This window comes from Vombatus ursinus, unplaced genomic scaffold (genome assembly GCF_900497805.2).
Source record: "Vombatus ursinus unplaced genomic scaffold, bare-nosed wombat genome assembly UNPS02000582.1, whole genome shotgun sequence".
NCBI classification, from domain to species: domain Eukaryota; kingdom Metazoa; phylum Chordata; class Mammalia; order Diprotodontia; family Vombatidae; genus Vombatus; species Vombatus ursinus.
The window spans coordinates 37,932,755-37,957,189 of NW_020940360.1; the positions used below are offsets into that span (position 1 = coordinate 37,932,755).

General features: G+C 34.7%; 2 protein-coding genes across 2 annotated transcripts in view; one reads left to right on the plus strand and one right to left on the minus strand.

The window, feature by feature from the left end:
- CDC40 (cell division cycle 40) overlaps window positions 1–24,435 on the plus strand; it is a 50,894-nt gene that overhangs the window by 17,846 nt on the left and 8,613 nt on the right. Inside the window, exons 3-9 of the mRNA XM_027855682.1 lie at window positions 7,358–7,487; window positions 11,727–11,810; window positions 14,647–14,786; window positions 15,461–15,557; window positions 17,567–17,706; window positions 18,611–18,685; window positions 23,090–23,135. Of these exons, the coding sequence (XP_027711483.1) occupies window positions 7,358–7,487; window positions 11,727–11,810; window positions 14,647–14,786; window positions 15,461–15,557; window positions 17,567–17,706; window positions 18,611–18,685; window positions 23,090–23,135 (712 nt within the window). The remainder of the gene's footprint in view (window positions 1–7,357; window positions 7,488–11,726; window positions 11,811–14,646; window positions 14,787–15,460; window positions 15,558–17,566; window positions 17,707–18,610; window positions 18,686–23,089; window positions 23,136–24,435) is intronic.
- METTL24 (methyltransferase like 24) overlaps window positions 2,160–24,435 on the minus strand; it is a 228,566-nt gene continuing 206,290 nt past the window's right edge. The window contains exon 6 of the mRNA XM_027855690.1: window positions 2,160–2,198. Within this exon, the coding sequence (XP_027711491.1) occupies window position 2,198 (1 nt within the window). The 3' untranslated portion in view covers window positions 2,160–2,197. The remainder of the gene's footprint in view (window positions 2,199–24,435) is intronic.

Below are 24,435 nucleotides of genomic sequence, written 5' to 3' on the forward strand. Positions count from 1 at the left end.
GGCATTCAGCTGCATAGAAGTGAGAAGGGAGAATATGTGTGAAGGTAAGAAAAGTATTGAGTGGTGGTCAATGATAGAAGAATGTGTATAGTTGAATTGCTTAACTACAGTCCACATTGAAGAGAGAAAATGAAGCCAGAATCAAGGTAAAGGACAAAGAATTTCTTCTGAGAACTGCTTGTCCGTATCCTTTGATCATGGATCTATTGGAGAATAGCTATTGTTCTTATACACATATATGTATTTGAATCAGTTCCTTACATATCTTTAGCAGAGAAATGTGATGCAAAGATTTTTCTCTCCATTTTACTGTTTCTAATTTTAACTGCATTGATTTTGTTTGTGCAAAAACTTTTCAATTTTACGCAATCAAATTTATCCATTTAATTTTCTGTGGTCACCTCTATCCCTTATCTGGGCATGAACTCATCCCCTGTCCATAGTTTCAAAGGGTATTTTCTTTTTTGCTCCTTTAATTTGTTTATGATATACACTTTTATATCTAGGTTATGTGTACATTTGGAACAATATGAGATGTTAGTCTTAGACTAATTTCTGCCAAACTGTTTTCTAGTTTTCCCAGCAGCTTTTGTAGAATAAACACTGTTAAAAAATTAACATTTTTATAATTAGAAAAATACTTAAATTACAGTGGTCAAGAAAATATCGTATTACTTTGATATTAATTTGTATTCTACAAGTAAGGGTCATAAAAATTTAGAAATGGAAAGGATGTTAAGGATCTTTTCCAAACCTCATTTTACAGATTCAAGAAAGAGGAGGCCAAGAGATTTGGTGACTTTCTGGGAATTAAACAGCTTTTAAGTATCAGGGTCAAAACAAAAATCCTGGCATACTGATTTTCCCATTAGTGTTTCTAATATATTTTGCTAATCTTTTGGTTTAGCTCCCTTAAATTAAAATCATTGGAAATTAGAAAGGGTTCTTTCCAGATTCCTCAAGAAAATTATGCTTTTCCATTGTATTATACTCCTTGGAATCGGAGGGCCTGGGTTTGAATCCCTGTTACAGTCTGTAAAATGGGAATAATAATAATACTCACACAACAAGGTGGTAAAGAGGCAAGTACTTTGTATTCCTGCCTCCCCAGTTGTTAGTATCCCTCATCCCCAAGACCATTGTTTATTTTCATATGTCTTGCAGTCATTCATTTATTAACACGTTATTCCTCAGTAAAATGTAAACTTCTTAAGGCCAGGGATTGCCTCACTTTTGTATCAGTATCCCTAATCCAGCACAGTGCCAAGTCTGTAGTTGGTACTTAAACAACAGTCATTTATTGAGTGCCTGCTATATTAGTGATACAGAAATGGAAGTTTGTCTCAAGAAGATTTCATTCTTTTGGGAGAGACAATATGTACACATTTAAGCACCTACAAGGTAATGGGTTGGGAAAGGGAAGGAGGCTGGAATGGCCTTGTGTAGAGGGTGGTGTTTGAGCTAAATTTTAAAGGAAACAAGGGATTCTAAGAAGTGAAGGTGAGGAAGGCATACAAACATTGGTAAGTGATTGACAGGATTGTATGTGAGTTATTGTTAACGATGTGGTCCCTCCTTCTACTGACACAAATTACTAACTTTTCATCAGTTAGAATATGATCTTCATGCGGATCTGGAACCTGAAAATGTCGTCACCTCATGATCAGCCCTATGGTGATAAACGTTTTTGAATTTAGGGCAAGTTGAAACCCAGTAAATTAACTGTCAGTTCACTCAGTTAGATGAGATACAGAAAGATACATGTGTATCATTTCAGGAGCATCTCCAGGGAACAATGAGTCACTGATCTGAATCATTACAAATATCTCTGATTTTTATAAAGGAAAATAAAGACAAGTGGTTGGCTTTAGTACCATTTAACATGTCTTTTTTGCTGTAAATTTTTGCTCTACTTAATTTTAGTTTAAGTCTAAGATTATAAGTTGCAAAATAGTAGACAGTCTTCTTTGAGAGACTTTTTTTTTTTTTTTGTATTTTGCTAGGCAATGGGATTAAATGACTTGCCCAGAGTCACACAGCTAGTGAGTGTTAAGTGTCTGAGTTCGGATTTGAACTCAGGTCCTCCTGTCTCCAGGGTTGGTGCTCTATCCACTGCGCCACCTAGCTGCCCCCGAGAGACTTTTCTTTCTAGGAATTCCAACACCAATAAAGTCATAGATCCAAATGAAATCACCAGTCTAGAACAAAAAAAAAAAGAGAGAGAAAAGATATTTATTAAGTAAGTACCTAAGTATTCAATTATTCTTAGTGTGGATTTTTATTTAAATGTTTAGATAACGCATTTAGATAGTTCCGTTCACCATTACAGATTCTAACCACAGAATATTAGAAGTAGAAGGGATCTTAGAGATCATTTGGTCCAACCCCCTTGTTTTGCAGATGACGAAAAGGGAGCAGAGAGAAATGACTTGCCACAGAAAGTGAGTGGCAAAGCAGAAACTAGCTCTTCTGACTCCTAGTCTAGTGATAATTCTACTGTGTTATAATACCACTTCTCCCTTCCATGCCTTCTCCTGTGTGTTTCCTGTCTATGATTTTAAGTCAGTATTCCATAGAAAACCCATCCAACATGCTGGTGGCCCACCCCATGATTCTTTTGTTATCTCAGCTTTCCATTAATTCTAGCAACTTCTTGGTTTGTCCTTCCTAATCTATCTTGTCTATTGTCACATCCATGCCAGATAAGTGTAAAATTGGGGCAGCATTCATTTCAAAAAGATTTCTGGCTTTGCCTTTGCAAGCTTCAGGGTTGAGAAAGACAGTTGCCTTCTTCACTTGTGCATTAGAACAGAATAAGATGATTTCTAAGTATCTGGGCTTCTTGACAGGCTGCTCACCTCAGGAGGTTATCTATTAGTGTAGCAATTAGTCTGTCCATCTGTTGTCTGCCATGCTCACTGTATGACTGGCCTACCTGCCTTTGATGGCTTTTACATATGAGAAATAGTGTAAGTCATCACTGATAATATGTTGCGTTGTACTTACAGCCCCATACATCTTTCCATTGCCTTTTGGGGTACTTATAATTTTGATTTTTTTTTCCAAAATCATGGTTTTCTATCATTTGTAACCACAGAGTATTCTTTTTCTTAACTTTATTGATGTCTTTTGTTGTTATATTACAATAATTTCCTAATATATCCCTTCCTCCTCTCCTACCCAACCTTTGTAACAAAGATTTTAAAAGGGGGGGGGGGATGAGGGTGGGGGGAGCAATTCAGGAAAACCAGCCATTTGGTAAAGCGTAGTGCAAACTGGCCTTCTAGTAAGGAGGACTTAGAGTTCAAGTCCCAACTCTGGCACATATTGTCTGTGTCTCTGGAAAAGTCAGAGACAGCTAGGTGGAGTAGTAGATAAGAGTGCTGAACTTGGAGTTAGGAGAACCTGGGTGCAAATCTTTCCTCAGACACTTAACTACCTATATGATTCTAGGCAAGTCACTTAACCTCTGTCTGCTTCAGTTTTGTTATCAGTAAAATGAGAATAATAGATTGGAGGATCAAATCAGATTATGTATAAGGTGTCCCAAAAGACATAATGCAGTAATAAGCTTCTAACTACACTAAGACATTTTAGATACTCTGTATACAGCACTTTGTGAACCTTAAAGCCTTTATTTAAATTTTTTTTAATTCAAATTTATTATTTATTTATTTTTAGCATTCTTTTCTTTCTAAATTTTGAGTTCCAGATTTTCTTTCTCCCACCCCTCTTCCTCCACAGAGGAGCCAAGCAAAATGATATCAGCTATATATGTGTAATATCATCATCAGTGACATCAGAAAACGTATTTCCATCTTAGCCATGTCACCCAAAAAAAAGCACAGAAAAAGGGAAAATTACACTTCACTTTGCACTCAGTTCATTGGTTCCCTCTCTTGAGGTGGATAGCTTTTTTTTTTTTTAAACTCAGGAGTCCATGCCTCTTATGCTACCCTTGTACATTCCTCCAATAAATCCTCCACAGTGGATCTACTTGATGTGCTGGGGCCTTCCATTAGCTTTCTTGGCAATATTTCCACATCAGTGAAGTGCATAGACTTGTCTGCTTGATTCATGACAGCCCAGTTTCTTTTCTGATCATACTTCTGTTTGGTATCTTTTAAACACGGGTGGTATGTTTCAGCCAATCCATACCCACCATACCCATCTCTATCGCCCTTTGAATGAATGATCTATGACTTTACATCTTGATTGGTATTCCATTCATAACTATATATTGTCACTGGAAAAATATTGGTGTTGTCGATTCATTTAGTCAGTATCTAATTTGTACCAGGCACTGTGTGCTAGATGCCAGGGATACCAGCAAAACAGATTGTATTCTAAAGGAGCTTATTCTATGAAGAAAACAATATGTATACAGAGAAGTAAATGTAGAGTAATATCTGTGGTTGGGGGAGCGCTAATAACGGGATATCAAGAAAGCTTTTGTGTTGGAAGTAACCCTTCAGCTGAACCTTCAAGGGCACTAGGGTTTGAAGAGACAGCAGGAAAGAAGGGAAACATTCCAGGCATGGGGATAGCCTGTAGAATAGCCCAGAAGTAGGAATGGAACATTGGTGTGTGAGGAATAACAAGTAGGCCAGTTTAAATGGAACATAGAGTGCATTTGTGAGGGGGAGCAAGTCTGTCTGGAAATCAGTCTGGTTGGAGCCACACTGAAAAGCCTTAAATGTCAAACAGAGGAGTTTGTACATAATATTAAAGGCAAAAAAAAAAGGTAGGCTTTTGTTTCAGGAAGAAACTTGTAGTTATCAAAAGCACTATGTAGTTTCGTAATCGCAGTACTGCTTTCCTTCATAATGACGTTAGACTCCTTTTATCGACCATCTCCAGGATCTTGCTAAGTTGTACGTACTGATGGATGATGCAAAATTATCTTTTTTCAAAATTTTATTTTTTTCAACTACACGTAAAAAAATTTTAACATTCATTTTTTAAAATGTTGACTTCCAGAGTCTTTCACTTCCCCCCCTCCCCCACCTGTTGAATAGCAAAATTGTGTTTGTTATTCTCTTTCAGAAAATCTGGTATTATTTTAACATATGTTTGGGAGACATTTTGTTATTGCAGGAGGACTTTTGCCTTGATATTTTGCTCCATAGACTCATCCATTTTTCATTATCCACAAACAATAAATACGGTGGAATCTTGTATGTTTGGTGCCTTTTTAGTCAGTTATGCTACTGTTAAAGTGTGGTATATTGTAGAATATCATTTGCAAAAGGCTGACCTACTGTATTCTTGTACTTTCACCAAGGATGTCCTTAATAGGTGTGTAGACTATTACTTGTAAAGATTTTATAAAAATGGAGAAGTAGGCATGTGGGTCAGTAATTAATACTTACTCAGTCACCTTTTATGGGTAGGAATAATGACCTTGTTTTTTTCTAGCTGTTTGGTATTCTTTCTTCTTTCAGACATCTTGAAAATCGTCACCTCCAGCAACAGACTTCCTTTGTGTATTCCTAGTCAAGCCTAGCAGCTTTTCCCATTTTTGTTGTCTTTACTGTTCTTTCTTCTTCCTAACATAGGACATCAGGAACTATGATGTTAAAGTACAGTTATAATTGATAGAGAAAATAGTTTGTTTTAAGAAAACTTGACAATTTTTTTTTCATTTCAACTTGTTGCTGTCCTGTTTCCAGTTTCATCCGTAAGTAAATTTGGAAAGATCTGGCCTAATTGGGTCTCTTGCTTAGCTTTCTGTAGATTTGTTTTTCCCTCCACCACTTATCAGTATTTTATAAAGCAGTAGTGCTCCTAACTCATCTGTAAGATTTTGCAAATTAATTTATATGTTAAACTAGTATTGACCTTAGCTGCCACTTCTCTCTATCTACTTGGCAAAGAGAGGTCATATATTTGCTGACTAAGGCATTTTGTTTTGTTAAATCGTCCTTAGAAAATTGTGATATTCTCAGTGTCTCTTCTTTGATTCACCATTTCACTTTTTTTCAATAATTTGTTTAGATAGTATTTATTGTAGTTGCTTCAAAAACAGATTGAGAAATTGTACTACCTCCATCAATAACAAGTTATTTCCTGTCAAGATATATTCCATTTCATCATGTAGTATTATTTGATAGTTGCCATATCTAGCACCTGAGCTGTTTTTATGAAAAAATATATATATATATATATATAAATTCATGATATATAGTCATGAGGCTTATATATTGTCTGCAACCCTTTGGCCTCCTTCATCTTTTATTTCTTTGCCATATGTTCCAGCATATATTTTGCCATCTTTTGCATTGAAATCACAAAATAGTAAAGTGTGTGTGTGTGTGTATACATATATATACACACACAGATATATATATATATACCCACATATATATATATGTTGATTTAATTTGGAAGGTCTTAGAATTTCTGTCTCATTATCCTTTGCAAGAGATGTTGGTATATAATCAGAAACTGTCATTATACAACTCTTTTTGCTTGTGCTCATCATATATACTACAATGTGACATGACTAAATATCTCTCCAAATGATGTTTTTCAACATGTTGAAACCAATTCTGCTAACTCCTTTCAAGGCAAATCTTGCAGTTAGCAACAAATTCCTTTTGTCTTCTGGTTTCTTTTATAGTGAAAATGTCGATATGAATCTGATTCAGTTCCCCCAGTTGTAAGTCCTGTTGGTCGCTGGACAGTCATTTCACATCTAACGCAACAAGAGTTAATGTTGTAATGTTTATTGACAGTCTAAAAATTGACATTCTTAGCCACTTACCCAGATTGCTTCCACTCTTTATTAAGCAGACTTTCTTGCTATAACATTGCAAGGCTCTTTGCTTTTATTCAGGTTTATAAAATCCTTCCCAAAGATTTCTCAAACATTTAGTTTTTGTGACTAAATTTATTCTAACCAGTCATGTTATAGTTAATCGAGACTTTACTCTTATTAGGTTTACTCAAAGTGAGATAGATCTTTGTGCTAAAGCCAAATGCTTAAAAGACTATACTTTGATTAGGCATATCAGTAAATGAAAGTGTGATTGTATTGCTTGCAGTGAGCCAAACTTACCAGGCATTTTTTTTAAAAAAACAATTTAAGGCAGAAGGTTAATATGATTCTTTTCTGTGAAATGCAAACAGAATCTTAATTCTTGAATATGAACATTGTTCTTTCTTGCTGAATCTTTAAACTTCCATTTTCTCCAAGGAATCCTGAAACATCTAGAGAGGAGAGAGACTTGGAAGAATTGAAATTTAGTAGTTTGGTCATCAGAAATTCTCATCATAATATAGCAAAAAAGATTTTCTGCTATCATGCATGTAGCTAATTCTTTAAATTATGTTTTAATTCCATGTAATATTGCAGTTTGGACCAGAAAATCCCTTTAGGACTCAACAGATGGCTGCCCCTAGGAATATGCTTTCTGGATATGCTGAACCAACTCATATCAATGATTTCATGTTTGAACAGCAGAGGCGAACTTTTGCAACCTATGGTGAGACTTATAGTTTAACCTTATTAGAAGAGTAGATATTTCTTAATGATAGAAAAATAACATCTGCTGGTTTTTTAGCCTACAGTTCTTGAATATCATATTTGTTTCATGTGCATATCTATTTTGTTCCTTTTTTTAAGCTGGGAGATAAGAGACTTAAATTAGCATTTGGAAACAATTGTTGCTAAACTCCCTGGAGTTTACTAATATATTAATTCCCATTGTGGGTTAATAAGCAGTTATGGGTTGCTTAGAAACAGTATGGAGTAGTGGATAGAGAGCTGGCATGGAGCCAGGAAGACCTAGGTGTAAGTCTTGCCTGTGACATGAACTGGATCTATGATTCTGGGAAAGTTCTTTAACCTCTCAGAGCCTTGTGCAACTCTCTTAGACTATATATTACTGAGAAGATGTTGGTCTTCATAGGTAGAAGGAGTTTCTTCATTCAGGAGTGGTAAGTCACAAAATTGGGATTCAAAGCCAAGTTTCCTGACTCCAAATTCAAATTACTTTTCAGTACTTAGGTAATGTATTGTCATTTTTTTCCTCCTTCTCAAAAATGAATTGGAAAATGAAACTTTGGAATCTTTCTACACACAGTTTTTAGGTTTCAATAGTAATCACTTTAATCCACGTGCACCTGTACAATGTTTAGTACATTTTACTAAGATCTGGAAAAAAGACAAATATTAAACTCTCCTCATAGATTTCACATTGTGGGGATATGATGCATACACAAATAGTTGTAATACAAAATAATATGTGCATGTGAGAAATACAGGCACAACTCTTCACAATCTGTGGTAAGAACAGGCTTATTACTGACGGGGGAGTAATCAGAGTAGGCTTTGTAGATGAAAAGACATTTGAGCTAGGTCTTAAAGAATGATTTTTGTCCTCAAGCAAAGACAAAAGCCGTAGTTAGTTCTTATTTCATATGCCTAAATAAGTAAGTTCTGAAAAAAGTATTCAGCACTGTCCACCATTAATTCCCTTTGTTATCAAGTACAAAGAAAAATGAGTTAATGAAATAAGCAGAAGTCTGATTCTCATCTGAAATATGAATTAGTCTATTATTCTTTACACTCAGCTTAAAGTAGGTGGTTTTTTTTTTCTTGCTTCACAGTGGTCTTGGAAGCTGTGCCAAAATGGAGGGTCATGTAGCAAAAGGCACACTAGATATGATGTCAAAAACCCAGAAATTGAGCCCCATCTACTCTAGTAACTAAATGTTTGACCTTGTGTATATCACTTAACCATTCTGACCTTCAGTTTTCTCATTTTTCAAATGGCATTAATAATTGCCTTGCTTTTTTCTCTCAATAAATATTCTCTTAGCAAGCAGAGAGAATCATTCCCTTAACTTTTAAAATAGCCTCAATCTTTTAAAAATAGCCTTTGATTCATGTCTAATCACTAGATGGCGCAATGTCAAACGAATGGTATAAAGTATAAGTCCTATCTGGCAGATTACAGGCTCATAAGGATTGTCTTTGTTGTGGCAAGAGTTGAAACTTGTAACAGTGTGAAGCGGATTTACTAAATAATTTAATGAATGTTTTGACTCTGTCTTTTTTATTCCCCCAAGTACTAGCAATTATACCATGATTAGACAGTTTGGGAAATTTTAGGCAAAAATTATAATTTCTCCAATTTGTAGACTGTCTTAAATCTGCCTAACATTGGGCCTATTCCAGACAAATTTGCTAAAAGGAAGCTAATAAGAGTATTTTTGTTTTTTAAGTAAACAAGACAAGCTTCAAAAGGAAAAAATAGACTATACGTATTGATAACGAAATAAAATAAAGATATTCATTGGCTAAAGTATGGTGCAGTGGAAAAAAGGTCAGAATTCTCTAAGGCAGATCTCAACCAGACTTAGTCTCTTACTCCTAATGAGTATTTGAGATAAGAACTTCTCTTTTTTTTTTTTTTTGTCTTGATGGTGAAAGACGTATACCGTTCTCTACCTACCTTAGGGAAAAATTGAATTTTTGAAAAAGGAAAGTAAAAAATAATGACAAATAAAAGAAAAACATATAATGGATTTTAAACTCTAAGGAATGATACACTGTTATCCAAATTGGTATTGTGGTTGTGTTACTACACAAGATCTATGTATGTGTGCCAGGTTAGGTGGATACTTTTCTATTTAAGAATAGTTAACTTTCATAAAATTGAGAAATATTTTGTTACTTTGAAAATTAATTTTTCCTCATGGTCCACTCACATGCATTTTTATTCCATTTTCTATATACATATATGAAGTATAGGGTTGGTTGGAACTGAATGGTTGTTGAAGAAAGCATGCAAGGGAATTAGGAAATAGAGGGAACTTTGTATAAGGCAGCAAAAATGACACTGGATTTGGAGTCAGAAGACCTGGGTTCAAAACTACCTTGTACCATTTTGTATATATGCTTATATACTTATCGTTAGACTATAAGCTCTTTGAGGGCAGGGACTTTTGTTTGTTTTTTCTTTTTATTGACAGTGCTTAGTACAGTGTCTTGCAAAAAGCAGGTACTTAATAAATCCTTGTTGGTTGGTTGATTTGATAGCTTCTGGCTCTGCTTCTTACTGCCCCTGTGGCCATGAGCAAGTCACTTAACCAACCTGGGCCAGTTTCCTTATCTCTGATATTAGAGGGTGATCTCTAAAGCCTCTTCTAACTCCTGTGATTTTATGAACTCTACTTTTTTTCTTCCATGCAGAAAGGTTAGAAAGGGGGTACAAAAAAAGGAGGGGTTTTATTGATAGTGGTGAACAGAGAAGAGGGAGTATGTTTCCTCCTTCTAGACAAAAACTGTAGCAGAATTTGGGGAATACATGGAGGCAGGAAGAACCAGAAAACGGTCTCATTTATCACCAGAACTTTAGTGCACAGGTATGTATGTAGAGAAAGATCCATTTTAAAGACTAGTTTACTTCCCATGCAAGTCTTTATAGTTGTGTTGCTTCTTTAGTGGGGGTATCAACTTAATTTTTTTTTAACTTCTTTAAAGTCTCATTCAAAAAGATCATGTACAGTGAATTTTCTGTACATTAAAGGAATGAAAGACTAAATTGACTCATGGGATTTGAACCTGTGATTTCAGGGATTCTACTCCAAAGCTGCTTTCCTACCATCAAGCTATCTCTTCTGGCTAAGAAAATATTTTAATGCTGAAAAGTAAATGCAAATGAACTAATAGCCAGGTGGTTGGTTCTATTCTAGCATGTCAAGAGGGTGAGTTGAGCACCTGTACCATTTAGCTTATTAAGAACTTATTATCAAGTATATTTGACTTAAATCTTGATTCTTGAGAAAGCAGAGTCTTTATTAATAAACTTTAGCTGAGGAATAAAAACTATCAACTTGCATATGTCCACAGAGATACATACTTTTACTATTCCTAACTCCCACCCCCTCTATGTCTAAAAAGTATCTATAATAAAATATTCCATATAAGTTCTCTGTGGAAGCAAATTATGGCCTTGGTGGTTTATGATACTGGAAATTAAGTTGCCTTTGGATGTTCAAGTAGCATATGCTTAAAGAGTATTATAAAATGTGTTATTTGTTTTCGATTAGTATTTGGCCCTTTTTTCCTTGTTTCCAAAACCCTCTAGAGACCTGTAGGTAATGTATTTTTAAATTAGTCACCTACCACTGAAATATCTCAAATCTGGAGTGATTATAAATAAACTATTATTTTAGGGTAGGAAATGAAAATATTCTTACCAAAAATAGAAATGAGCTTTTTGCAAAATGTACAACAAGGTGTTAATTTTTAAAAGTTCTCTTCCCTACCCTATTTCATGTAATTAAAAAAAATATTTGGTCTTTTCCTAACTAAACCTTGGAATGTTAGGTATCAGTAAATAATTAAAAGTGATTACTATTTTATGATTGACCTTTTTAGTATATTTGTATATACATGTATTACTATCTTATTAGAAACTAGACAAAGGTTTAAACAACCAGCAAAGATCATAGTAATTTTAGTGTGATTAATTTCCTGAAAGAATAGCATTTATCCTTTTCTGCTATAGACTTTTTGTAGTCCAGACTAAGAATTCTAATTATGGATTTAACTAGAAATATATGACAGAGAAAGATGATTGTTATTAAGTGAAGAGAATTTTTGATGCATTTTAGTCGAGGAAATGGGATGTGAAGTTATTTATGCAGTTATAAAATTGTGACTGGCAAAAAATTCAAATGACAGTTTGCCTCCCTTTTTTTTTTCAATTTAGGTTACGCATTGGACCCCTCATTAGATAATCATCAAGTTTCTACTAAATATATTGGGTCTGTAGAAGAAGCTGAGAAAAATCAAGGTAAATTATTTTAATATTTGATACTTGCATGCTTCATTATGTCAAGGATCTATAATTTTGTCAGTGTGGATGCTGCCTTTCTCTAGCTTAATGGATGGTCTTTAAGAGTTGCTGTAGTAGAAAAATTCATCACCTTCCATATTTAACTAGGCTAGAATTTGAACAATAAATATTAAGTCCATCCTTGCACTTAATTCTATTGTAAATTGGTCACTCCCATTATAGAGTAATAACTAGGTATAGTCTGTACTTGATTTTTTTTCTGATTTTGGAAGGTGTGGTTATATTTAAGCAGTTTTCTTTTTGTGCCATAGAAAGGACCGATTTTCTTCTCATAATAATACATATAGTTTTTCCAGGTGCCTGGCAGGGGGGTTCAGGGAGGGAGAAGTGGGGGGAATAATAGCCTGTTGTATAGCCTGAATACTTGGAAAGCTGTTCAATGCTAACAGGACATGTATGTCTGTGTAGTAAATAATTAATATAATTTGTATATAGTTTTTTTTAAACATCAACTTGCTCCAAGTTTTTACTAAAACATAAATGTATAGCCATTTTATTCCCTGAAATATGTTGTACCATAATGTATCTGTGTCACCAGCAACCCATTTAAATTCCTCTGCTTTTGTAACCTTTTGCTGCTGTCTTCAGACTCTCAGTCAAAGATAGAATTTTTCTTTCCTTCCTCTTTTATAATCTGTAGCATGTTTACCTCCCTGCAGATCTCTTTTCTATTTTGGCCTTTCCTATGTTTCCTTTTCCACGTGGACAGAGACAGTTTCAGGTCTAGGATGGTTCCAGTTCAGCCATGGCAAATGTAGTACATCCCTGGCACCTGACCTAGGAGTTACCATTAGAAGATGGAAAGGCTGTGTTCATAAGAGGAAGATTTCTGTGTCCTCCATCTGCTGGGGACAACAATGGTTTCAGCCACCTTGACTTCTCAGTAATTCGTAAAGTCTTCACCATCAGGAAGAGTGAAATAACCTAATGCTTATTGGATTGAATTGACTCTGGATTTCATTATCTGGGCTGTTTCTGTCATCATTTACTGTAAATCACTCAAGGCTAATTACATAATAAGCCATTGTTAAAAATGTAACTAACTGGACATATGTGAACATTTTAAAAATTATAGTAAAAGATATTTATATTTTCTTGATGATGGAAAAAAGCCCATAGCAGTATAGAATCTCTGACAGAAAATAAATCCTATATCTTTGTTTAAATAAACAAACTGCATAAGTACAGGATAGTGTAAACCTGAGTTGACAATAGTTCTTGTGCTAAAAGATAAGCTTATTACAGACCACCAGTATGGTATACCTGGGGTGGGGGGAATAAAGTTCATATGATCAAATCCAGATTATAGCAAATATTAGTCTTATTGTGGTCTTTGCTAGTGGCCACATTTGGAGTATTTTAATGCTATGTGCTATATTTTAAGGAGATAATCAAAGTGTTTCCAGAGGGATAAGATCTGAGATGGTGAAAAGTATGGAAATATTAAGGAAGAGATGAAGAAACGGGGTATCTGGCCTGGAAAAAAAAAAAAGGCTAAGGGAACACCAGAAATGCTGTCCTAGGAGAAGGAGATTTGTTCTTGCTACAGAAGGCAGAACTAGGAACAATTAATTAATGGAGGTTACAGGGAAGCTAATTTTAGCTTAATATTAGAAAAAACAAGTTTATAATAACTAGATCTATTCAGTAGTCCAATAGTAAAAAAAAATAGTAAAAAAAGTAAATAGTAAATATTAAGCAGCTCTGTGTCAGACATTGTGCTAAATACTGGGAATTAAAGGAAAAGTAAAAGTCTCTGCTCTCCAATGTCTAATGGACAACAATAGAATAAATTGTCATGTAAGATAATGAATTCTCCCTGCCACTGCCATGTTTGAAAGTATTCAAGTAGAAAGTAAATGAAAGACTGTTAGTGTTGTGCTAGCATTGGCAGCTAAATATGATGGTGGATAAGGTGCTAGGCCTGGAGTTAGGAAGATCTGGGTTCAAATCAGGCCTCAGATACTTACTATGTAACCCTGGGCAAGCCACTTAACCTCTCTTTGCCTCAGTTTCCTTAACTTTAAAATGGGAATATAACAGGGTTGTTATGAGGATCAAATGAGATAATATTTATAAAGCAATTGGCCCTGTGCCTGGCACATAAAAGGCGTTATATAGATATTTATTCCCTTCCCCTTGCTGCTGAAGAAATTTCTGCATTGGTTAGCAGTTTGAACTAAATGCCCTCTACCTCTAAAATTCTGTAATTAGATGTCAGCTTTATGTTAAGATCACTTGAAAACATAACAAACTGATATTAATACAGCCATATTTACTTTGTAATGTTGTATTAAATGATAAAGAAGCCAAAACATTTTGGAAGTTGGCTTTGAATTGAATAGGTTTTTTAAATGACAATCTACCACTTCATAAAAAAATAAATAAATAAAATGTCCAAGTTGACAGCTTAGTAACAAGTTTTATTCATTATTTAATTTGCAGTATTAAACTGTTAGTTTCTTTGAAATTGGAGGCACTATGGTCAAAGTAAAGTTCATTCAGAGAGGATTCTGTGTTATTGAAAAGTTACTCAATTTCCTGATTCATTAAACGTTTAAGAATACTTAAATATTATAACAGCATGCATAAAGCACCTTAATGGCCAGAGAGCTTCCTTACCAAAAGAATGGATTACAAATTATGGGGTAAGACTCTGTGGTTAAGCTGTGCCTTGTGTTATATATTCTTTGAAAACTGTCTATTCATTATCACTCCCTGTGTATGTAAAACTCATCTTTTCTTTACTAAATATGTTTGTGATGTCTTACAGGTTTAACTGTGTTTGAAACTGGACAGAAAAAAACAGAAAAGAGAAAAAAGTTCAAAGAAAATGATGCATCAAATATTGATGGTTTCTTAGGACCTTGGGCAAAATATGTAGATGAAAAAGAAGTAGCTAAACCTTCAGAAGTAAGCACTAATATTTCTTATTGGCCTTACACGTTTATACTCTCTAAGGGATATAAGAATGTTTTCACTAAGCACTGATACTCTGTTTATATTATATTTTTAGGATTACTTTAAGATCATGTCTGCCGTAAATTCCAAACCAGTCTTATAATTCTGATATTGGTACCACTAAATATTTATGAATATAAGTCAACCAGGGGAAAGTATTTGAACCCTTACTATGTTTCTAGTACTATACTATACACTAAGTTCCAAAAGAAACAATGTGATCCCTAGCCATAAGGAACTTACGGTCAGGTTGAAAAAGTACCTAAAACCAAAACCCTCGTTCATTTTCTTGAATGTAAGTTCCTTGAGGGTAATGACTTATTTTGCTTTTTTCTTTGCTCCTCAGAGCCTGGCACATAGTAAAGGCTTAATTAATGCTTATTGATTAACAAGATGTGTTATGATTTTCCATTCTAAAGTTCTCTACTCTTTAAAATATACTCATTTTTCTAATTTAGGGGAAATTTGACCACTTTAAACTTAGGCATTATCTTTGCCACCACTTTTGTGCTATAAGAAGACCCTTTGTTATAGTCAGCAGGCTTGTTAAAACAACTTATAGATGATTTTAGTGTAAGGTGAGATCTAGAACTTGGATTTTAAAGTAATGTACTTGATTTTTATAGGAAGAACAGAAAGAATTAGATGAAATCACAGCCAAGAGGCAAAAGAAAGGCAAACATGAGGATGACAAACCTGGGGAAGAAAAGACCATTTTACATGGTAATGTACTTTTTATACTGACTTCTCTTTTAAATCATACATTGAAAACTTTGAGTGCCTGCTTTTTGTAAAAAAGTAGGTCTAGGTACACAGTCCAGATGACACTGATTGTCCTCAGCATTAACTGAAAATCATCCAGTTATACATTTAGATTCTTATGCTAGGTGAATTCTACAACACTAAAGTCAGTGAACTCAAGTATTCACTAATGGGGGCAAGAATAACTTAAGTAATTAAATCTGGGCAGTTTTGATTAAAATTTGGAACCATTATTTTCATTCTCTAAATTTTGAAAAGAAATCTGGTAAAGGTAACTGGTTTCTCTTTCACTTTTTCTCTCTACCTCTGTATTTCTGATGGAGGTGCTAATGGTTAGTAATATGGTAAAGAAAGAAGACAAACCCTAAATAACCTTCAATTTCTTACATCATTAGCCATACTTTTTTGAGGTGGAATGCTGATTTGATTCTCATTTGACACAGTAGCACTTGAAGTTTTAATAATTCAAATGTTTTAAAACATCAGTGTTATTTTAAGGATCTCATAACAAATGTTTATACTCAATGTGGCTTTGAAATTGCATTCATCTTCTCGGAGCACCCACTATAGCACTGTGGATACTCTTGTATTTCCACTAGAAAATTTGCCCTGAATTTAAGAAAAAAGTGGTTTAGAAGAGGATTCAGACAAAGGATGCAAGTGGGAAAAGGAAAAACCATTTCTCCTGCTTGGAAAATCACTTTTCTATCTATACTCCATTTTGTTGCTGATTTAAGATGGCTTGCAACAAATGCCATCTATTCATGCTTAAATGTTATTTCTTTTCTTCTCAGTATTGTAGATAAAGTTTCTGTTTATAATTAAATTCTTTCCTAATCCAGTGCCTCATCATGGCCTGGAACTGGCCTTGGGTTCTGAATGTCTCAGCCAATTGAATGGTTAATATAAGGATACTTCATATTTACACAGTGCTTGAAATTTACAAAGCACGTTACATGTATTGGGCAGTGCAGTAGATAAGAGTGCTGGGCCTGGAATTAGGAAGACTTAAGTTCAAATCCAGCCTCAGACACTTATTAGTTGTGTGACTCTTGGCAAGTCATTTAACCTCTGTTTGTCTCAGTTTCCTCAATTGTAAAATGGAGATAATAGCACTTATCTTGAAGGGTTGTTGTGAGAATCAAATGAGATAAATTAAAGTGCTTAGCACAGAGTAGGCACCATATAAATGCTTATTCCCTTCTCCCCCTTGCCATTATCTAATTTGATCCTCATAATAATACTGAGATAGGTGGGACAGATATGATTTTTATTATTATTATTATTCCCGTTTTAGAAATGAGGAAACTAAGTCTCAGAGTTTAAGTGACTTGCTTATGGACAACTAGCTAGTTGTTGTTGGAGGTGGGATTTGAATCCCAGACCCCTCTGGCTCCAAATCACTGTATTGCCTTTCTAAGTTTTAGCAGGGCCTCCATGTTGCAGAAACTCTGAGGCCATTTTTAAGGACAAGCTGTTGTCTAAGGACCAGCCTAGCTAAGTTTGGAGAAGCTTATTACCATAAAGTTGACCACCAGTTTACAGATTCTTTCTGTCATGGTAACTCATGAAGCTGTCTACTACAAAGTTGCTCTCTTGTGTCCACGGAGGGAAGAAATAAGTTGTGGAGCTTTAGAAATATAGGTATAATCAAATGACTTTTCCTTCCACAACTATGTTATAAACTATTTTATAAATCACCAAATTGTAGACATGACTAAGAGATTTCTTATTAAAAAGTGTATATCTGACCTTTCTTAGCAATTTAGAAATTTGACAATACATCTAATTGTTCATAATAGCTATAATTCCAATCAATTAAGCTTGCACAAGTCTTTGTATTATTAAAAAGTAAATATGAACTCTTAAAAATGGCATAATCTTGTTTTAAAATGACTGCAGAGCTATTTAATTTATAACTTTTTTGTGAATAGTTTATTTATTCTCTTTTCCTTTGTCTTCTCTTTTAGTCAAAGAAATGTATGACTATCAAGGCAGGTCTTATCTTCATGTTCCTCAAGATGTCGGTGTTAATCTCCGTTCTACAGTACCACCTGAGAAATGTTATCTTCCGAAAAAACAGATCCATGTTTGGTCTGGACATACAAAGGTAGAAACTGCTATTTCCATTTTGTTGTAATGTCATTATAGAAAGGCCAGTTTTGAAAATTCCGTTATTAATTTTGGAAATAATGGTTGACATTGAGTTTCCCAACCATTTAAACACAAACAACCAGCTGATCTTTAATACTGATTTACTTAAGCACAGCAGTAACAACTACCGATATTCCCCCACCCTCCCTGTAGTTCCCCAGAGTCTCTTGTCAAGGATAGAGATGTGCCTGGAAGTCACTAATGCATTCATCTCCCTGCAAACAGTGAAGTTGTTGAGTAACAAGGCAGGGGTGCTGTCACTGAACCCTCCCTTCAGTTTCAGTAACCAAAGGTCTACCCTCCTCTTTCTGTCCCCTGTTGGGATCTTTTCACGTTGGAGGAGCAAAAAGTAGCAGGTGAGAAGGTAGCAATATTCAGACTAACTCAATAAAAAACAAAATATTCAACAGAGGCAAATAATTGACATTTTAGGCTTATAAACAAATTTATTCTGAAGGATTTAGATGGAAAGAAGGTAGGAGGCATTTTATATTGAAATTCTTTGTTGGTTGTACTCATTCCAAGACCCACAATTTGCAGCTTTTTACAAAGAGCTGTCATACTGCATTTGGGAGGGGGAAGGGGTAAATCAACTGTTTGAATAAATCAGCAGTGCCCTCCCAATGAGTATCAATTGGTTTTTTGTTGTTGTTTGTTTTTTTCAAGGGACTTCAAAAGCTGTGTTTGCAGCAGGGCATCTGTTCCTGAATTTATTATTAAGTTTAGTTGAGGACATAATTTTTGCAGGGAAGGAGAGACTAGTAAATTTCTATTAAAAATCCTTTTTTTTTTCATTTCTTATTTCAATATATGTTTTTTTTTTCCTTTTTCCAATTAATTATTGTAATGTTCATTTAAAGGGTGTCAGTGCTGTCAGGCTGTTTCCTCTTTCTGGCCATTTGTTACTGTCTTGTTCCATGGACTGCAAAATTAAGGTGAGATATTTCGAATTTGTCATCACTGAGCTGAATAAAATAGGAATATTGCATAGGTGTCCCAAAAGTTTTGGTGCAGCTTTAAGCTTTAATAACTTTTAAATTGCTTTGAAGCTATTTAAAGGCTTAGGTCTTACTAGCTGAAAACTGCACCGAGATTTTTAGGACATCCTATATATAACTAGCACTTTTGCTTGAAAATTTGTGACCTTCACCATCATTTTACATTTGGGTTTGCCAAATTAGCTCTTAGGAGGCAGATTATTTTCTCATAGGCCACTATGCTTGAAATTTAGATAACCATATATTAGATAATATAGATGGGTGGTATCTTGTTTAAGGTTCTTGAGTCAACCAGTTGGGTTTTTTGGAAAGCTTAGATAAGTGAGATTATATGGATTAATTTTTTTATATTTTATAAATTATTAAAACATATTTTGAACTCATCACCAATATTGCCTCACGTTATGTCTAAGGTATTTTATCCTTTTCAAAGAACTTTGACATTCAATGATTGTTCAGTCGTGTTCAACTCTTTGTGACCCTATTTGGAGTTTTCTTGGCAGAGATACTGAAGTGTTTTGCCATTTCCTTCTCCAACTCATTTTACAGATGAGGAAACTGAGGCAAACAGCATTCTCTACTGCACCATCTAGCTGCCCCCTTGTATTCAGTACCTCATTTTAATCTTTCACACATAGCAAACTCCTTCCAGCAGCCCTATGAGGTTAGGAGGACAGCTGTTATTATCTTCACTTGGCAGATGAGGAAATTGAGGTTCTGAGAAGTTAAGGGTCACAGAGAGAGTAGAGTGACAGAGCCTAGACTGCCCCAGAAGCCTTCTCATTCCTGGTTATCTTCTCACACATGGCAGCAGCCACAGCTGCTGCTGGACCACACAAGGGACCCACCTCTAAAGAAGGTGGGAAACACCACCATGGAGTGGAAAGAACTCTGGCTCTGGAGTCAAAGGACTGGGATTTGTATTCAGTCTCCAGTGCTGACTAGCCCAGTGACCCCAAGGAAATTACTTCACCTCAATCACTGAGCCTCAGTTTTCTCAGCCATAAGATGAGGGTGTTGGACTGGCTTCTGAGATCCCTTTTATCTCTAACTCTGTTGTCCTTTAAAAACAATACAGAGTAGGATTTGAAGAAATAATAAAAGCTAGATATAATATTGTGGTTTTTCTTACCCTTAATTTCAATTGTTACCTATTGCTGCTTACTTGTACCTTTTTTCTTATTGTAATCTAGAACCTTTACTTTGTTCCACAGTACTTTGTGCTAAAAAAGCCCTGGGCTTTGTTCTCATACACAGCTTCTTTCTGTTTCTCTTCAGTCTACTCCTACCTTCTTTAAAGTAATTTAGTGCCCAAACTCCTACCTTTTTGTAGTTTATCCCAAAAGGCCATTATTTTTCCTCTTTCATACTCTTGGCTCTGGCACATGCCATTTCTCCAGTCATTCTCTGCCCATTTTCATAAAGAGACATTAGTTTACATGTAACAAAAATATTAAATTTTGCTAGCTTTATCTGTTCTAATGTGGTGTTTAAGACTTTTCTGGACTTTTTGTAATTTTTTTAAATACTAAAATAAGTATGTGTGACATTACCAGTTTGAGCTACTGTTGCAAAAAAATAGCATTTATGATAATATTTCAGTTATCTTTTTTCACTGGCATTCATATCAGACCACTCTCTAAAAACTGTAAGTTGCAGGACATTTGGCCAGCCTTCATTGATAAAGGGAATTCCATTACTGTCCACTTTCCAGGTTTATGAAATCACAATTTCAGGCTCAAACAAATAAATGTTGAACATTAGTAGATATTCTTCTATGGTTCTTTTATTATATGAGATCAATATGCATGATAACAGACTCACATATTCAATTTGAATGAATAAATAAAAAGAAACTTGGGTGAGGAAAATAATTGTTTTGTTCTTAAATTGTGCAGATCTTTTTTTTTCCGTAATGTAAATAATGTTTCTTTAAGCTCTAGTAACTGACAAGACCTGAGTTTTAAGATTAGCTTAAAGCTTCTAGGTTCTTTATCATGTACAACATTTTCCCATTTTAGTTGTTGAGATTTTCTGGGTGGTTTTGTATTAAATTTGTAATCAGTTCTGTACTTTCATTGTTGGTTTGGGGGGCATATTAGTTTTTAAAGTTTAATTTGGCTTATCAATTCTGTTACTTGTCTGGCACATTAGTTAGTCTAGCTCCTCAAAAAATGATTAATAACACCAATAGAAAAATGTCTATTCTGCTCTTCAAAACCATTTTAAAATGGCTAACTTTAAAAGGCTACAGCTCGATAGCAATACAAAAGGGCCTTAGAGACTACCTACCAAACTATCTTTCCCTGTTACCTCTTTCTGACCAAAGACACTTACCCAAAGCTTTTTTCCTCTACAACTATTCTTAACTTTTTCTCAGAAAGCATTCTTGTCTGGAATTCATTTACCATTCATGTCTCTTGTCATATAGAAAATGTCCAATGACAAGGATTTATTATCTCACTATCAGGCACATCTTTTCAGTTGTTTAAACTATATTTCAAAGGGTATAAGTGGACCTGGAGTATAGGCTGATATTAATTTCTCCATATAAAAATCCATCCATTAATTGTATTCAACATGGGTAGCCTTTTTGACCCACAACTATTCTTTTTTTTTTTTTTTTTTTTTAAATTTTGGTTTTGTTTTTGAATTTTATTTTTAGTTTATGGAATAGACAAACATTTCCGTAACATAGTACAATTTAAAAACATGATTGCACATGAAACTCTAAATCTACTATGCACAACTTGCTATTCCTTTCAAATATACAACAAAATTATTATGTAAATTTTTTTTCTTCCCTCCACTGCCCTGGAGATGATTAACATTAGACACAAATTGGGGTGTGTGTGTGTGTGTGTGTGTGTGTGTGTGTGTGTGTGTAATTGTTCTATACGTCTTTTTATCAGTTCTTTTTCTAGGTGCAGGTAACATCTTTCTTCATATGTCCTTTATAGTTAATTTGGATATTTATAAGAATCAAAAAAACTTACTTGCTCAAAGTTGTTCTTAAAACAATATTGCTCTTCTCTTGGTTCTGCTCATTTCGCTCTTCATTATTTCACACAAGTCTTCCCATGTTTTTCTAAAATCATTGAGCTAATCATTTCTCATAGCACAGTAGTATTCCATCATAATCATATACCACAACTTGTTCAGCCATTCCCCAATTGAGGGGCACCCTACAATTGCCAGTTCTTTGCCACCACAAAGAGAGCTGCTATAAACATTTTAGAACATATGGGTTCTTTTTCTTTTTCCCTAATTATCTTCAGAAATAGACCAAGTAGTGGTATTGCTGGGTCAAAGGGTATAGGTTAATAACTGAAGAAATCAAAACAATTTATACTCATATGAAAAAATGCTCTAAATCATTATTGATTAGAGAAATGCAAATTAAAACAACCTAGAGCTATCATTTTACACTTACCAGATTGGCTAAAATTATGGAAGGGGAAAGTGACAAATGTTGGAAGGGATGAAGGCAGAATTGGGACCCACAACTCTTCTTGACAGTGGCTCTCAAGAGGTAGCAGAAATACCTCTGGTGCTTTGTGTATCCTGGTAAGTGATCTCTGACCACTGAGCTGGTACTATAGCAACAATGACAAAATCAGTATAGGTAAGGCTCTTTGCCAGTACACTCAACATGTAAGTCAACTGCAGCTTTAGTCTTTCTTTTTAACCTGAAAGGGCCAACTTACATACTAAGACAGACAAAATCAGAATGTGTATTTTTATGTGTTTTGTGCATACCTGAAATGTTATGGTAGTTTGAGAAATGTCAGCCCCGTAGTGGTCTTGGGGTTCAAAAACTTCTGTATTAAAAATTCATCCTTCATAAATTTTTCATAACTGTAAACCTAAATATATGAAGGAGAGGAGTCCATGAAGTAGTAGCTTCCTCTGACTAGAGCAGCCATTTGACCACTTGCCTATAGGAGCTTAAAACATATAAGCAAGGAAGTCCGAGATTTAAGCCATTAGTTTCTGCCTAACATCTGTATTATTATGTATGCAGATTGGCATTGTATTCCCCTTAACCCTGAGAAAAGATCAGTTTTAGGTAATTACAGAGTAATTGTAAGCATATTAGATTTTATATAATCATAACATATTTCTCCTGGATACGAGATTTGGAAGTTGTGGGCAGAATTTCTTTTGACTTTTTTTGGCTATTATTAAAGAACTTTATGGTTTTAAATGAATAGAACAAAATAGTTAAATTTCAAAACCAGTAGCATATCTCCATGCTTCTACGACCATGACTGTTAATAATAAAACTTGTCATTTTACTGAACTTATGAGTGCAGTTTAATATTTCCATTTTTTTCACAGCTATGGGAAGTTTATGGAGATCGGCGCTGTTTGAGAACGTTTGTTGGTAATATTTCTCTCTTTATATATGTATATACATATATGTGTGTGTGTGTGTATACACATTATGTATAAGTGTATAGTATGTATTCTGTGTGTATATAGGGGTATATATATATTCATGTGTGTGTGTGTACACGCACATACATATACACATAAGTTTTAGTTGTGGAGTAATGTATTTTGTATCCAAAAATAGCACTCCTGATCATGTGATTTTACTATTAACCATTCTTCTGTTAGCAAGGCTTGTTGTAAGAAATCTGTTTGTCCCATTTGTGCATTGACTGTTCATGGTGAAGTTAGATAGCTGGTAGTAATTAGGTGTCAGTCTGCTGCCAGATGATTTATATATATCTTTCATAGAAGAAGAAAGTTTTATGGCTGTATTCACTTGTTCATAGGTAGGGAGTAAACCACTCAAGGGTACTATTATTATTGATCTTTGCAGCCTAGCAAAAATGCTTCATTTGGATTGGTGAGTATCAGTGGGGGAAAAACTCTTTGGGGAAGAGGAAATCAGTGTAAGGGTGTTTCATGTCCATGGAATCTGCATTTGGAAATAAAGTGTAGAAGCCCCTAGGGAGAATAAAGAAGTGACCAAGCTAATTTAGCAAGTGAAAGCAATGTTGGGCATTTTGCTTGTTTTTAGTTGATACTGAGGTGGTATTGAATCTGTTAGTCACAAACATGGACTTTTGTGAAGAGAAAGAATTTATTATATTGTTACCAAAAGCACTTTTAGCTTTGAATCTGGCACCAGCCATAGATACATTGATTCTAATTATGTATCCTTGTATCTATGTAATGCCCTGTTTTGGGTGACTCTATTCTGAAAATGCCATGCTAGTATTAGTATCACTTTACATATAGAACTCTGCAGATAAATAGGGTAATTGATTAAACTGTTTATCTTTTTGAAAGATATTGAAGTCTTTCAGTGGCATTTATACACGAATGATGTGGTACAAACTTTATAGGTTGTTGAGTTTTTTTAAGGTACTTGTCAGATATTATTTGTGAATGGCAGTCTTACATAGCTAGCTTTTCCACTCCTCTATCAGCCTCTTTTCATTAGCCAAAAGCTTGCTGATGTCTTTAAGTACCCACAGGAAGTAAAATGAGGGAAACCTGCAAGAATATGAATCCGATCCTGGAAACAGCACCAAAAGGGAACAGTGTAGGCCTCCGCCATATTGAGAGAGAAGGAACTGTTTTCTGAAGACACAGGGGAAAGACTCTTAGGAAGATGATGGCCACATAGTTATTCCCCATCATCTGATCATTCAGGTTCCTTTTTACCAAAT